General features: G+C 40.5%; 1 protein-coding gene across 3 annotated transcripts in view; it reads left to right on the top strand.

Annotated features, from left to right (window-relative positions):
- Positions 1-13,376, top strand: part of LOC132891662 (uncharacterized) — a 105,223-nt gene extending 91,847 nt beyond the window's left edge. For all 3 annotated transcript variants that reach the window (XM_060929460.1, XM_060929462.1, XM_060929461.1), the window contains 7 exons: positions 2,579-2,646; positions 2,787-3,004; positions 9,769-10,043; positions 10,264-10,374; positions 10,457-10,601; positions 10,718-10,756; positions 10,871-13,376. In XM_060929460.1, coding sequence (XP_060785443.1) covers positions 2,579-2,646; positions 2,787-3,004; positions 9,769-10,043; positions 10,264-10,374; positions 10,457-10,601; positions 10,718-10,756; positions 10,871-11,142 — 1,128 coding nt within the window. In that variant the 3' untranslated portion in view covers positions 11,143-13,376. The remainder of the gene's footprint in view (positions 1-2,578; positions 2,647-2,786; positions 3,005-9,768; positions 10,044-10,263; positions 10,375-10,456; positions 10,602-10,717; positions 10,757-10,870) is intronic.
- Positions 13,377-13,602: the final 226 nt, after the last annotated feature.

Below are 13,602 nucleotides of genomic sequence, written 5' to 3'. Positions count from 1 at the left end.
TGACTGTGGCTATTTAACAATAGACATTGCTGCAAAGCAACTTTACATAAAAATATAGATTTTAAACATATGAATTAATACATTTTTCCCCAATCACTGTACAACTTCACTGTATCAGAATGACAGTGGGTTAAAAGTCTGGAAGGTTTCAGAAATTCATTTAATTAATTTTATTTAAATGAATTTATTTAGTATCTGGTATGACCCCCTTGTGCAGCAATAACTGCAACTAAACGTTTCTGGTAACTGTTGATCAGTCCTGCACACCGGCTTGGAGGAATTTTAGCCCATTCCTCCAAACAGAACAGCTTCAACTCTGGGATGTTGGTGGGTTTCCTCACATGAACTGCTCACTTCAGGTCCTTCCACAACATTTCGATTGGATTAAGGCCAAGACTTTGACTTGGCCATTCTAAAAGATTAACTTTATTCTTCTTTAACCATTCTTTGGTTGAACGACTTGTGTGCTTAGGGTCGTTGTCTTGCTGCATGACCCACCTTCTCTTGAGATTCAGTTCATGGACAGATGTCCTGACATTTTCCTTTAGAATTCGCTGGTATAATTCAGAATTCATTGTTCCATCAATGATGGCAAGCCGTCCTGGCCCAGATGCAGCAAAACAGGCCTAAACCATGATACTACCACCACCATGTTTCACAGATGGGATAAGATTTTTATGCTGGAATGCAGTGTTTTCATGTCTCCAAACATATTGCTTTTCATTTAAACTAAAAAGTTCTATTTTGGTCTCATCCGTCCACAAAACATTTTTCCAATAGCCTTCTGGCTTGTCCATGTGATCTTTAGCAAACTGCAAACGAGCAGCAGTGTTCTTTTTGGAGAGCAGTGGCTTTCTCCTTGCAACCCTGCCATGCACACCATTTTTGTTCAGTGTTCTCCTGATGGTGGACTTATGAACATTAACATTAGCCAATGTGAGAAAGGCCTTCAGTTGCTTAGCAGTTACCTTGGGGTCCTTTGTGACCTCACCAACTATTACACGCCTTGCTCTTGGAATGATCTTTGTTGGTCGACCACTCCTGGGGAAGGTAACAATGGTCTTGAATTTCCTCCATTTGTACACAATCTGTCTGACTGTGGATTGGTGTAGTCCAAACTCTTTAGAGATGGTTTTGTAACCGTTTCCAGCCTGATGAGCATCAACAACGCTTTTTCTGAGGTCCTCAGGAATCTCCTTTGTTTGTGCCATAATACCATTCCACAAACATGTGTTGTGAAGATCAGATTTTGATAGATCCTTGTTCTTTAAATAAAACAGGGTGCCCACTCACACTGGATTGTCATCCCACTGATAGAAAACACCTGACTCTAATTTCACCTTCAAATTAACTGCTAATCCTAGAGGTTCACATACTTTTGCCACTCACAGATATGTAATATTGGATCATTTTCCTCAATAAATAAATGGGCAAGTATAATATTTTTGTCTCATTTGTTTAACTGGGTTCTCTTTACTTTTAGGACGTGTGAAAACCTGATGATGTTTTCGGTCATATTTATGCAGAAATATAGAAAATTCTAAAGGGTTCACAAACTTTCAAGCACCACTGTGTACACACATTCCAATTTTAGGACTATCACAGTCAGATGTATTATTATCTGAGGAATCTTCAGAATCTCCAATAAATCCAAGTGAAGAGGCCATTGCAACCACTCTCGACTGCCGAGTCTGGGTTTGGTCTATAGCTGTCAAAGGCCTTAAAACCGGTTACTGCAGTGACGTCACTAACTCAGGGCTGGCTGGCTCAGTGGGGCAGCTTGAATGCCAACTTTGCGGTCGATTTTAACTCTCAAAAATATATATTTTTTCTTCCCAATTATGCAGTGTACAAGAGTCAAGGATGGAGATACTATCCACTCAGAAATGTATTTAAAACTAAAGGTTCTGCGTATCTCCTTTAAATAGTCTGTGACTGTGATTGTGAACAGATGTGCAAGTTCAATTGTAAGGTGACTGTGAGCATGCAAGTGCATGTGTGTGTTGGGAATTGTCGTCCATGGCAGCCATGTTTGAAGGCTGCAATGCGCTCTAGGAAAATTAATTCTGGGTGGATTCCAATGAATACTTGACAAATACCATCCTTACTGAGAAGCATGGGGTTGGCAGCATCATGTTTTGGGGGTATTTTGGGTATTTTACCCAAAGCGTTTGATTCAAGTGCAACCAAATAAAAGGAAGTGCAACCAAATACTAACAAAAATATTTGTAAACTTTTGACTCCCTGAAAATCTGATATAGTAAATAAACACTGAACTAATTCTGCTGATTAGTTATTATTTTAAAGTGATCTCATCAAAATAATAGATATCCTAATTTACTTAACACAGGAAATGTATGATAATTGAAATGTGTGGTGTTGTGGAAAATTAATTTCAAATGTCTTTTGACATGTATGTAACTTTTGGCCTCAACTGTACCATTATTGACTCCTCACGTATTTAGGTCTACTGACTCAATACAATAAATATTAACATATACATTATGTATGTTCAGGTAATATTCTTGCCCATAGATGTTACAATGTATTTTTCTTGCACGTTTCTTCTGTTCAACAGCCCTCATCAGTCACAGATGTATTCATTCCTGAACTGGCTAAACACTGCGCTGACAGTGGTGCATACAGGTACCTATTTTATTCTGTCCTTCACAAAAATGAGGTTCAGTGTTGAAATTCTGACATGGATGGTTTTAGAACATGTTTCAAAATTAAAACAATTCCGCTTTTTTATGTTTTCACTGTCCTTTATGTCTTTTGCTCTGCAGATTTTTATGTTCTCATGCTGGTCAGTTTCACTGTAAATTGACCAACCTTGTATTTGAGATGAAAGGTAAATGTGAAGTGCTGTACAAAATAGTGCCCTGGGATAACAGTCTGCTGCAGGGCATGGATCAGTTCCATCCTGCAGGACCCCTGTACAACATCGACTGCTCTAAAGGTTCAATTCTTCATCTGCATCTCCCACACTGCGAGATACATACTGGTAAGATCATTTTGGATTAAAATATTATGATTCTAATCAACCTCATAAAAGAGAAATGCAGAGTTACGTGTGAGAAATAACATAAGATGGGAAAGTTAGAGTAATCTAACTAAAACAAAATTTGCCCATGCATTATATTTAGAAGACTGTTTTTTAACTGATTCACATGCCTGGCCAAAAAAAAAAAAGTCACCGTTTGGATTTAAATAAGCAAATACTTAAGAGCCTTTGAATGAATAATTATTGTAGTGATTAATATGTTTCAGCTGGCAACAATTCTTTAACCCTAACTGATGCAGTTAATAGAGTCTCATTTCTTAAAAAAAAGAAGAAAAAAAAGTCCGAAGACTTATCCTGTGGTCCTAGAAAAGATGTTCCTTTATGTCAGAAGGGTCAATTTATTGGCCTGCATCAAGCAAAGAAAACAATTAAGGGGATTGCAGAAAGTAGTGGAACTGGGTTAAGAACTGTCCAATGCATTATTAAAATCTGGAAGGAGAGTGGTGATGGCACAGGCATATGCCAGGATTCATCAGGCTCAAGCTGTGAATGAGTGGTTCAGGGAGCATGAGGAATCATTTTCACACATGAATCAGCCAAAACAACTTGAACCCCATTGAAATCTTTGAGAAGAATTTACAGACTGGTTCGACTCTCGCCTCTCCCTCTGACAGTACAAGATCTCAGTGAAAAATCAATGCAATACTAGACAGAAATAAATGTGATATTGCATAAGGTTGTCAAAACTATGCCATAGCGAATGTGCACCATAATCAAGGCATTGGTCCAATAAAATATTAGTCTGTAACTTTTTAGGCCTCTATGTGTGTGTGTGTGTGTGTGTGTGTGTGTGTGTGTGTGTCCATGATTATTGGCATCCATTAGAAAGATTAGTCAAAAGGGTTAGAAAAAAATCCACCTTTTTGTGAAATAGCTTCATGTCACAATGAAAAAATTCCAATCAGCTATAACATTATGATCACTGACAGGTGAAGTGAATAACACTGATTATCTCACTACAATAGCACCTGTCAAGGGATGGGATATATTCGGCAGCAAGAGAACAGTCAGTTCTTGAAGTTAATGTGTTGGAAGTAGGGAAAATGGGCAAGCATAAGGATCTGAGTGACTTTGACAAGGGCCAAATTGTGAATGCTAGATGACTGGGTCTGAGCATGTCCAAAACGGTACATCTTGTGGGATGTTCCCGGTATGCAATAATTAGTACCTACTAAAAGTGGTCCAAGGAAAGACAACCGATGAACCAGCAACAGGGCCATGGGTGTTGAAGGCTCATCAATTCACATGGGGCACGGACACTAGCCCATGTGGTCCAATCCTACAGAAGAGCTACTGTAGCACAGACTGCTGAAAAAAAGTTAATGCTGGCGAAAACAGAAAGGTGTCAGCATTAACATTTTCAGCAGTTTGTGCTACAGTAGCTTTTCTGTGGGATTGGACTATATAGGGTCCTTCGTGCCCCATGCGAATCAGTGAGCTTTTGACACCCATGACCCTGTCGCCAGTTCACCAGTTGTCCTTCCTTCGACCAATTTTGATAGGTACTAACCACTGCATACTGGGAACACCCCACAAGATGTACCATTTTGGTGGTGCTCAGACCCAGTCATCTAGCCATCACAATTTGGCCCTTGTCAAAGTCGCTCAGATCCTTACACTTGCTCATTTTTCCTGCTTCCAACTCATGAACTTTTAAAAAGTAACTGTTCTCTTGCTGCCTACATATCCCACCCCCTGACAGGTGCCTTTGTAATGAGATAATCAAGGTTATTCGCTTCACCTTTTTGTGGTTTTAATGTTATATCTGATCGGTGTAGAAACAAGGTTAGAATTTGATACCTGCAACACACTCAAAGAAAGTTGGAACGAAGGCATTATTACCATTGTATTACATCACCTTTCCTTTTAATAACACTTTTTAATTGTATGGGATCTGAGGATACTAATTGTTGCAGTTTTGCAATTGGAATTTTTGTCCATTCTTGCTTGATACAAGACTTCAGGCGCTCAGCAGTTCATGGTTTCTGTTATCTGATCTTCTTTTCATAACATGTCATTCATTCTTAATAGGAGACAGATCTGGATTTGCAGCAGGCCAGTCAAGCACACACACTCTGTGTCTGTGAAGGCACATTGTTGTAGCCTATGCAGAATGAGGCCTGGCATTGTCCTGCTGAAATAGGCATGGACTTCCAGGAAAGAGACATTGCCTTGATGAATATGTCTCTCTAAAATCCCAATATGTGCCCCAATATATCAATGGTACCTTCACACACATGCAACTCACCCATGCCATGGGCACTGATGCACCCTATACCACCACAGACGCTGGCTTTTGCACCTTTCTCTGATAACAAACTGGATGGTTGTGTTCACCTTTGGCACTGAGAACTTCATGTCTGGTTTTCCCAAAAACAAACTGAAATGTGGACTCATCTGACCACAACGCACACTTCCACTGTCTTTCGGGTCTATCTGAGATGAGTTTGGGCCCAGAGAAATCAGTGGCGTTTCTGCATAGAACTGATGAATGGCTTCCTCCTTGCATAATAGTCAAGTCAAGTTTATTTGTAAAATGTTTTTAACAATAAACATTATCGCAAAGCAGCTTTACAGAATTTGAACGACTTAAAACATGAGCTAATTTTATCCCTAATCTATCCCCAATGAGCAAGCCTGCGGCGATGGTGGCAAGGAAAAACTTCCTCAGACAACATGAGGAAGAAACCTCGAGAGGAACCAGACTCAAAAGGGAACCCATCCTCATTTGGGCAACAACAGACAACATGACTAACATTAACAGTTTTAACATGAAGTCAGTTTCGTTGATGTTATAAACTCTTCATTGATGGAAACTTGAGTGCAAAACTGTTCATGACAACTGCAGTCCTAAAGTTAGCAAGTCAACTGTAGTCCTCAGCCATAAAAGCATGACTGTATGTGTCCAGAGCGTCCTCCAAGTGCGACTTTCAACTGTCCACATGGGGCCATCCTCCACAGGAACGATGTGATGAGACTCCAATCAGACACAGGGCACCAGGATGGATCAGGCAGGTCCAAGGAACAGAAGAGGTCAGCATCTCGATCCCAGGACCGACATGTAACTCAGAGGGACAGATTGGGGGGGGGGGGGAGAAAACACAGGTTAGTAAGAACAGTATACATATTGCACTGAGTACAAGCAGGGACTCCGGCAACTAACTATGACAGCATAACTAAAAGGGGAGAGCCAGAAGGTACTGTAACACAGGCATGAGGGAGCCCTGGGACATAAAGCAGCCAGCCACTACACAGTCAACAAACTCGAATAATACAGTTTCAGGCTACATTTCTGGCATGGGCGATTGCTCTAAGACAACGAGGGAGGCTCAGCCTCCTCTAAAAATGACGAACACTGTGTAGGATGAATTGCGCTAGGCTTATGTTATAGCCGACCTTATAACATTGCTATTTCAGTTCCAGAATCATAGAAATGTATGTGCTCAACCCAACTACAGTGTGAAATCATTCCGTTATAACTTTCCCCAGTTCGCCTAATGTGTGCGTGAGTTTTTCCCCCTCGTGACAGCGTGATGCAGCCCAGCCTCAGTGGACTTCAATGGCATTTGGGAGCTATGCGCTTTTCAATATCAAAATGCAAGACGATTATTGGACAAATACTGCAAAAACGCCCGCCCACCGGACTCCCACGGACTCCCAGCCTCAGTGGACTTCAATGGCATTTGGGAGCTATGCGCTTTTCAATATCAAAATGCAAGACGGTTATTGGACAAATACTGCGAAAACGCCCGCCCACCGGACTCCCGGCCTCACAGTGGGAGGGACATGGCAAAGCTTTCCGCGAGGAGACTGGTGATTGGTGAAAGCGGCTGGATATTTTCTTTGATTGACAGCTCGTTTCAAATATAGACAGGCAGCGGTGAATTTCAGTTCAGTCCCATGCGGATTCGCAAGTGCTGTGGTGTATTGTAAGAGATCAGCTTACATTTCGATTTCATTCATTACATACGGTTTCTACCAGCTTTTTTAGTTTGTATATATTTTCATTGTAAATAAAGTGTAAATATAGTGTTGTCAAGTTTGCTATCTTAGTTCCAGAAATTTCGTTTATTTGAGTGACTGAACTTGAACTTGAGGGGGCTAGTCAGCTAGCAAGAAAGCTGCGCACGGATGCCAAGCATTGCTGATTTAATTTTGGCAAAGCCATTTGCCAGTCTTCCTTTCGAGGAAAAAAATTAAAATTAAAGAGCAGGGTAGACCAACGCCTCAAATTGACTTGGTGAAAAAGGTAGGGAATAGTACTTGTTCCTTTCAGCTCTCCTGGTACGAGAAAGTGAATTGGCTAACAGCAAGTGACCCACATCAACAACAGTAAATAGGCTACTTTAGTAATATGTCATGGATGGACCAAAAATATAGAATCTATTTAAAATGTTTATGCTGAGTATATTATATTGGAATATATATTTTTCTGGATATGAATTAAACACCGCTACAATTTGGAAAACATTTTTAAACAAGGGCGGCACGGTGGTTTAGTGGTTAGCGCTGTTGCCTCACAGCAAGAAGGTCCTGGGTTCGAGCCCCGGGGCCGGCGAGGGCCTTTCTGTGTGGAGTTTGCATGTTCTCCCCGTGTCCGCGTGGGTTTCCTCCGGGTGCTCCGGTTTCCCCCACAGTCCAAAGACATGCAGGTTAGGTTAACTGGTGACTCTAAATTGACCGTAGGTGTGAGTGTGAATGGTTGTCTGTGTCTATGTGTCAGCCCTGTGATGACCTGGCGACTTGTCCAGGGTGTACCCCGCCTTTCGCCCGTAGTCAGCTGGGATAGGCTCCAGCTTGCCTGCGACCCTGTAGAAGGATAAAGCGGCTAGAGATAATGAGATGAGATGAGATGAGGCTAATGGGCCAAAAGAACCTGTTATTTCACAGTTTGTGACCCTGCCAACAATCAGCCAGATCAGAGGCAAGAGTATGGGCAAAATTGATGTGTTTTTTCTTTTAAAATCTGGAAATATCGTAACCGACCAGCCTCCCCTGTTTGAAAGACTACCAGCCGCCACTGATTTCTGGATGCAGTGGCAGACTGTGTTCAGTGATGATGGTTTTCCGAAGAACTCCAGAGCCCATGTGGCTATATTTATCACATTAGCATGACAGTTTCTCAGGCAGTGCTGCCTGAGGGCTCGAAGGTCATGCACATTTAACAATGGTGTCTGACCTTGCCCTTTATGCACTGAGATGTTTCCAAATTCCCAGAATCTTTTCATAATATTATGTACTCTAGATTTTGAAAACCTAAACTCTTGCATTGAGAAATGTTCTTTTTGAATTGACGAACAATTCTTTCAGGAATTTTGACACAAATGAGTGAGCCACGACCCATCCTCACTTGCAAAGACTGAGCCTTTGGTTCATGCTCCTTTTATACTTAAAGGAGTACGCCACCCCCAGGTGAAATTGAGTCAGTCCCTGCAGTCCCTAGAGTTGGATGAGTGAGCCAAAGCGTTTTGTAGCCGACCCAGCCATTGCCCTGATCTAGAAACGCCCCGGTTAGCTTAGCGTAGTCGCTGTAATCCGGCGTGTCCAGCTGGCATTGTCGTTGCAAAAGTGAATCAAATAACTCAAGATTTTTTATAATTATTTCTCATGACCTGTACATTCACATCGAGTACACATATCAATGCAAATTAACACGAAGGGATTTGCTAGACCAATTTATATCTGGAACTATTTTCGGCCACAGCACAGGCAAAGCACCGCTGCAGGCGCAAAGACACCACGCAGCACCTGTCAGTGTCAGCCTAGTAGTCAGGGTTGCCAGATTGGGCGGTTTCCCGTCCAGTTGGGCGGTTTCAAGTGCATTTTGGTGGGTTTTGAACATATTTTGGGCTGGAAAAAGTCAGCAGTATCTGGCAACACTGCTAGTAGCAGAAAACTTAGTAGTCACGCTGGTGTATTGACGGAAGTTGAGGGTTTTCAGGTGCTGCGTGGTGTCTTTGCGCCTGCAGCGGTGCTTTGCCTGTGCTGTGGCCGAAAATAGTTCCATATATAAATTGGTCAAGTAAATCCCTTCGTGTTAATTTGCATTGATATGTGTACTCGATGTGAATGTACAGGTCATGAGAAATAATTATAAAAAATCTTGAGTTATTTGATTCACTTTTGCAACAACATGCTAGCTGGACACGCCGGATTACAGCGACTACGCTAAGCTAAGCTAAGCGGGGCGTTTCTAGATCAGGGCAATGGCTGGGTCGGCTACAAAATGCTTTGGCTCACTCATCCAACTCTAGGGACTGCAGGGACTGACTCAATTTCACCTGGGGGTGGCGTACTCCTTTAATCATGTTCCCAATGAACCTGCTTATTGTGGAATCTTCTAAAATGGTGTTGAATATCCTATAAACTTTTCTGTCTTATTTTGCTTCTGTCCCAACTTTTCTGAGTGTTTTGCAGCCATCAAATTCTAACTTGGTTTATATTTACAAAATACAATTAAGTTGTTCACTAAAACAATTGAAAATATTTTCTTCATTACATTTGTCAGTTAAATAAAGGTTCATGTGCATGAATTAACAAATCACAAATTTTTGTTTTTGTTGCACTTTTGGAAAATATCCCAACTTTTCTGGAAATGGGGTTAGTATTACTCTTTGCAAGGGGTGGCAATAATTATGGAGAGTGCTGTAACTTACATCGAGATATTTGTTTATGTCTGCTGGCTTTTGGATCTTTCTTCTCAGCTCCTTGCAGCACTGCATATGTTCCAGATGAAAATCAGATTGAACTGTCCGTGGCACATTTCAGCGAGGGTAATGTGGAGATCATTCAGCCTCTGGAAGTGACAAATACACATGTGATCATCAAAGTCCAAAATCTGTCCCCCTTTGGCCTGCTTAAAAAATGGTTCTTTCCGGAAATGCCCATCAGTGCCCAAGTTCTACTCTTCTCCGAAAAAATGGAAGCAGTGAAAAAACTACACATTCACCTCTTGCCAAACAATGTGCCAGTTAAAGAGGTAATACGCTTTAATTTATATATTTATCATTTTAATTTTATACCGGATGTTGTTGGCAAGACAAGGGCTAAAATCTTTAGATTTTCAGAAAAAGTCTTTGTTTATAATGAACACAAATTCCACCAAACTATCAGTGATATACTTATTTGGTTTAATGAGTTCAAGATTAATTTTAACATGAACTAAAATTTTTCACTGAAATATTTTTCTGTCCATGAAGGTGCAGAATCAACATGAGGGTGACACATACATTAAGTGTAGCTCCAAATGTCAACTGACCCCTGGTGAAAAATACAGACCACTCTGTGAGCCTTATGTATCTCAGCCAAAGGTAAACTCCACTTTTATTCGTGGAGAAATAAGATTTCTTGACACATTGAAATAGTGTATTCAGCTATCTTTGGTTTTCTTAGGTTCAGACATTTAGCTGTGACTTTGGCCCCAACTATCACCCCATATTTGAAGTGATCCTTGATCCCAAGGTTAAAGACCTCACATTGAGTATTTTAGATGAAATTGGCCAGGAGGTGTGGGAGCCTCGTCGGGTCTTTCTACCAGGTAGCCAAGATTTAATTTTTGCATTCTGATAGTTCTGGGTTAACATTATAATATTATTTTAGGTTACATTATAGTATTGTAGCACTGAATCTTGTTTCCTGTCATTATTACCTCAGCTGCTAGTCGAGAAGCAGTTCCAGTCAGAATAGATCAAGGTAAGACTTTCTGACTGAAATTGGCATCATGTATTTTTCATCATTTATTTTGATGAATTCTGTTGAAAGACTCCTGCAGTGTACATTATATAATTTAATAAAACTCTATTTTAGGTGCTGAATTTGTAGATAAACACAGAGACACACTCATACAGAAAGTTTCATCAGTAATGGAAATAGCAGATACTTTACTCACCAAGAATATCATCAGGAAAGAAAACTACAGTGAAATCTTTAATGCATCAACATCACAGGAAAAAATGAGGATATTGTACAGATGTCTTGACTCAGGAGGAATGGAAACGAAAGCAGAGTTCTACAGACTCGTAAAGAAGAAGGAGCCTTTTCTAGTTCATGACCTGGAATCTAGATCAAATAATGCATAGATGATCCTCAAAGGAGACTTTTACACTCTGAAATGTGAATCAAAGTTAAGATCCCAGTAGTGGTTAGTACAAGCACATACTCATTTCCTGCATAAACATAGAATTCTGCAGAACACAAGCACATATTTCTTTGCATATTTTTAATCAATATTTTTAGATAATGAAGATAGACAAAGGCATAGCCTATGTTACATCAAAATCAACTACCCAAACATTTTTACCAACCCCTTCCTTGACTTGGTGCTTTATATTTTGTACTTTTTCTGAAAAACAAATTTGGGTGCATTTATGAACTCTTAATTGATATGTACAGCTACTCTATATCTAGACAATCTAGAGAGCCTAAATAAATAAAATATCTACAGTTAATTACAGGTTTAAGAATTTTGTTGATTATCTCCGTTATATTTTAATCTATAAATATTTCCAGTGAAATGGGTGATAAATGTAGAAGAGACAGGACCAGTAAAATGTTTGGACACACCTACTCATTTAGGCAGCTGGGCCATAGAAGGTTCACGCTGCATGCTGCACGCTACACGCATGTAAAGAAAAGTGGACAAACGTAGCATGACTTGCTGCACGCTGCACACTTCACGCGTGAAGCGAGAAATGAACATGCACACTTTTTTTCTAGGCGTGAAGATGGAAATTCCAGTCAATGCATGCGGTCACCGCCGCGCCAGCCAATCAGAACGGGTCTACGGAGATAACTCTATGCTTTCAGGGGAAAACTTCAGAAAAAATATAATTGAATGGTATAATTGAAAAATAGTTCTTCATCGGGATTGTCAAGCAGATTATAGAATGTTCGGTGAAATTCACCACGGGTTTCTCTCAGAAGGAAGTGTTCTCGGCTCCAAATTCTGTTCCTTTTTCTCTTCCTCTGTCTCAGTAAAAGCAGAATGAGGCAATCGTCGTCATCCGAAGAGTCCATATTGTTGGTTACTCGGTCAAAGTAGAACAGACGCAACACGTGAACATCCAAGCATGAAGTTTAATGGCCCAGGGTCCGGTTCTTCACGTGAACGTGTAGCGTGCAGCATGCAGCGTGAACCTTCTATGGCCCAGCAGCCTTACAGGTGTCAGGACGCGGTGAGAGGCGGATGTGCAGAATTATATTTATTCAGATTGTGCAAGCACACACACACACACACACACACACACACACACACACACACACACACACACACAGGCAAACAGTCCAATTTGGCAGACAGACTCATAAACATGAAACCAAGCGAAAGGTCGGGCGAGGCACAAACAGGATATCATATGCATGAGAAAACAGGAACAAGGAACCGGAAACCCAAGAAATAAGGCTCGATAATGCCTATTAACGTCACGTAAAACTTTGCCCCAGGTGTGCGTCTAAGCACATATTGCTCCTCAATCATGTGCAGGTGTGTGTCGTTAACAGAACGTGTGCGAGAGGTCACTTGACACGTGCGCTTTCCAGAACGCGCCAGAGAGTTCTTCAGGTGTGCGCGCCAAAGAGCGCCGGAGTGACAATAATTTAGTCACAATCCAGAAATTTTTCTACATTGTAGAACAAAACTATGAAAAAACATGGAACGTATATGGAGTTATGTGATAAATAAAAGTCCCAATACGTTTCGTGTTTTAGATTCTTCCAAGTAGCCACCGTTTACCTTGATGCTTTGCACACTACTGGCATTATCTTAACCAGCTTCATGAGGTAGTCACCTGGAATGCTTTTCAGTTCACAAGTGTGCCTCCTCAAAAGTTAATTAGTGGAATTTCTTGCCTTCTGAATACATTTGAGATCAAACTGTAAATAGTAAACAAATATACAGAAAAAACTTTTTTATTATTGTTATGTTTTGTCCATGTTTGTTGTGCTTTTATAATAAATAAAAATGTAACCAGTGTAAGTTTGATGCATGTAACAGTTTCCTTGTATTTGGCCTGGAGGTGTGTATACTGATCCTACTGCATCTTGTGTTTGCTCATCTTCAGCATCTTTTTTGCTTCTCTGATAGGATCAAGGTGAAGGTGGTAACATGTATAATTTAATATGCACCTCATTTTGCCAGTGTAGCATCTGAATTTTCAACAGATTGCAGAGGGTAGAATTCATTGCCTGGCTTTTTTTTGCTTTTGCTTTTTTCAAATATAGGTGCCACTGGCACTAATGTGTCAGTTAACTCAGTTTTGTAACAATATATACACAACCCCTGATAATATATGAATAAAATATTTTATTCTCTGTGCTCTTTGCAAATCATTTATTTTGTGCCCTACTAAGAAAATGTACTTAAACTTTAGACATGATAATAGATACTTGCTAAGATTTTGAAAGCAAACTGGCACATTTGCCCACTACTGCATGTACATGCTTGAAGAGGCCTGAAAGGCATAAACAGTCAAAGTCTGTCATAAAACAAGTTTTTCCTTCTGCTCTTCTTTTCGCTCTGGTCGAATTCATGGAGTGAGATA

Source organism: Neoarius graeffei, chromosome 9, assembly GCF_027579695.1.
Source record: "Neoarius graeffei isolate fNeoGra1 chromosome 9, fNeoGra1.pri, whole genome shotgun sequence".
NCBI classification, from domain to species: domain Eukaryota; kingdom Metazoa; phylum Chordata; class Actinopteri; order Siluriformes; family Ariidae; genus Neoarius; species Neoarius graeffei.
The sequence above is the reverse complement of the archived record's forward strand: the minus strand, read 5'-3'. Positions and strand labels throughout refer to the sequence as shown.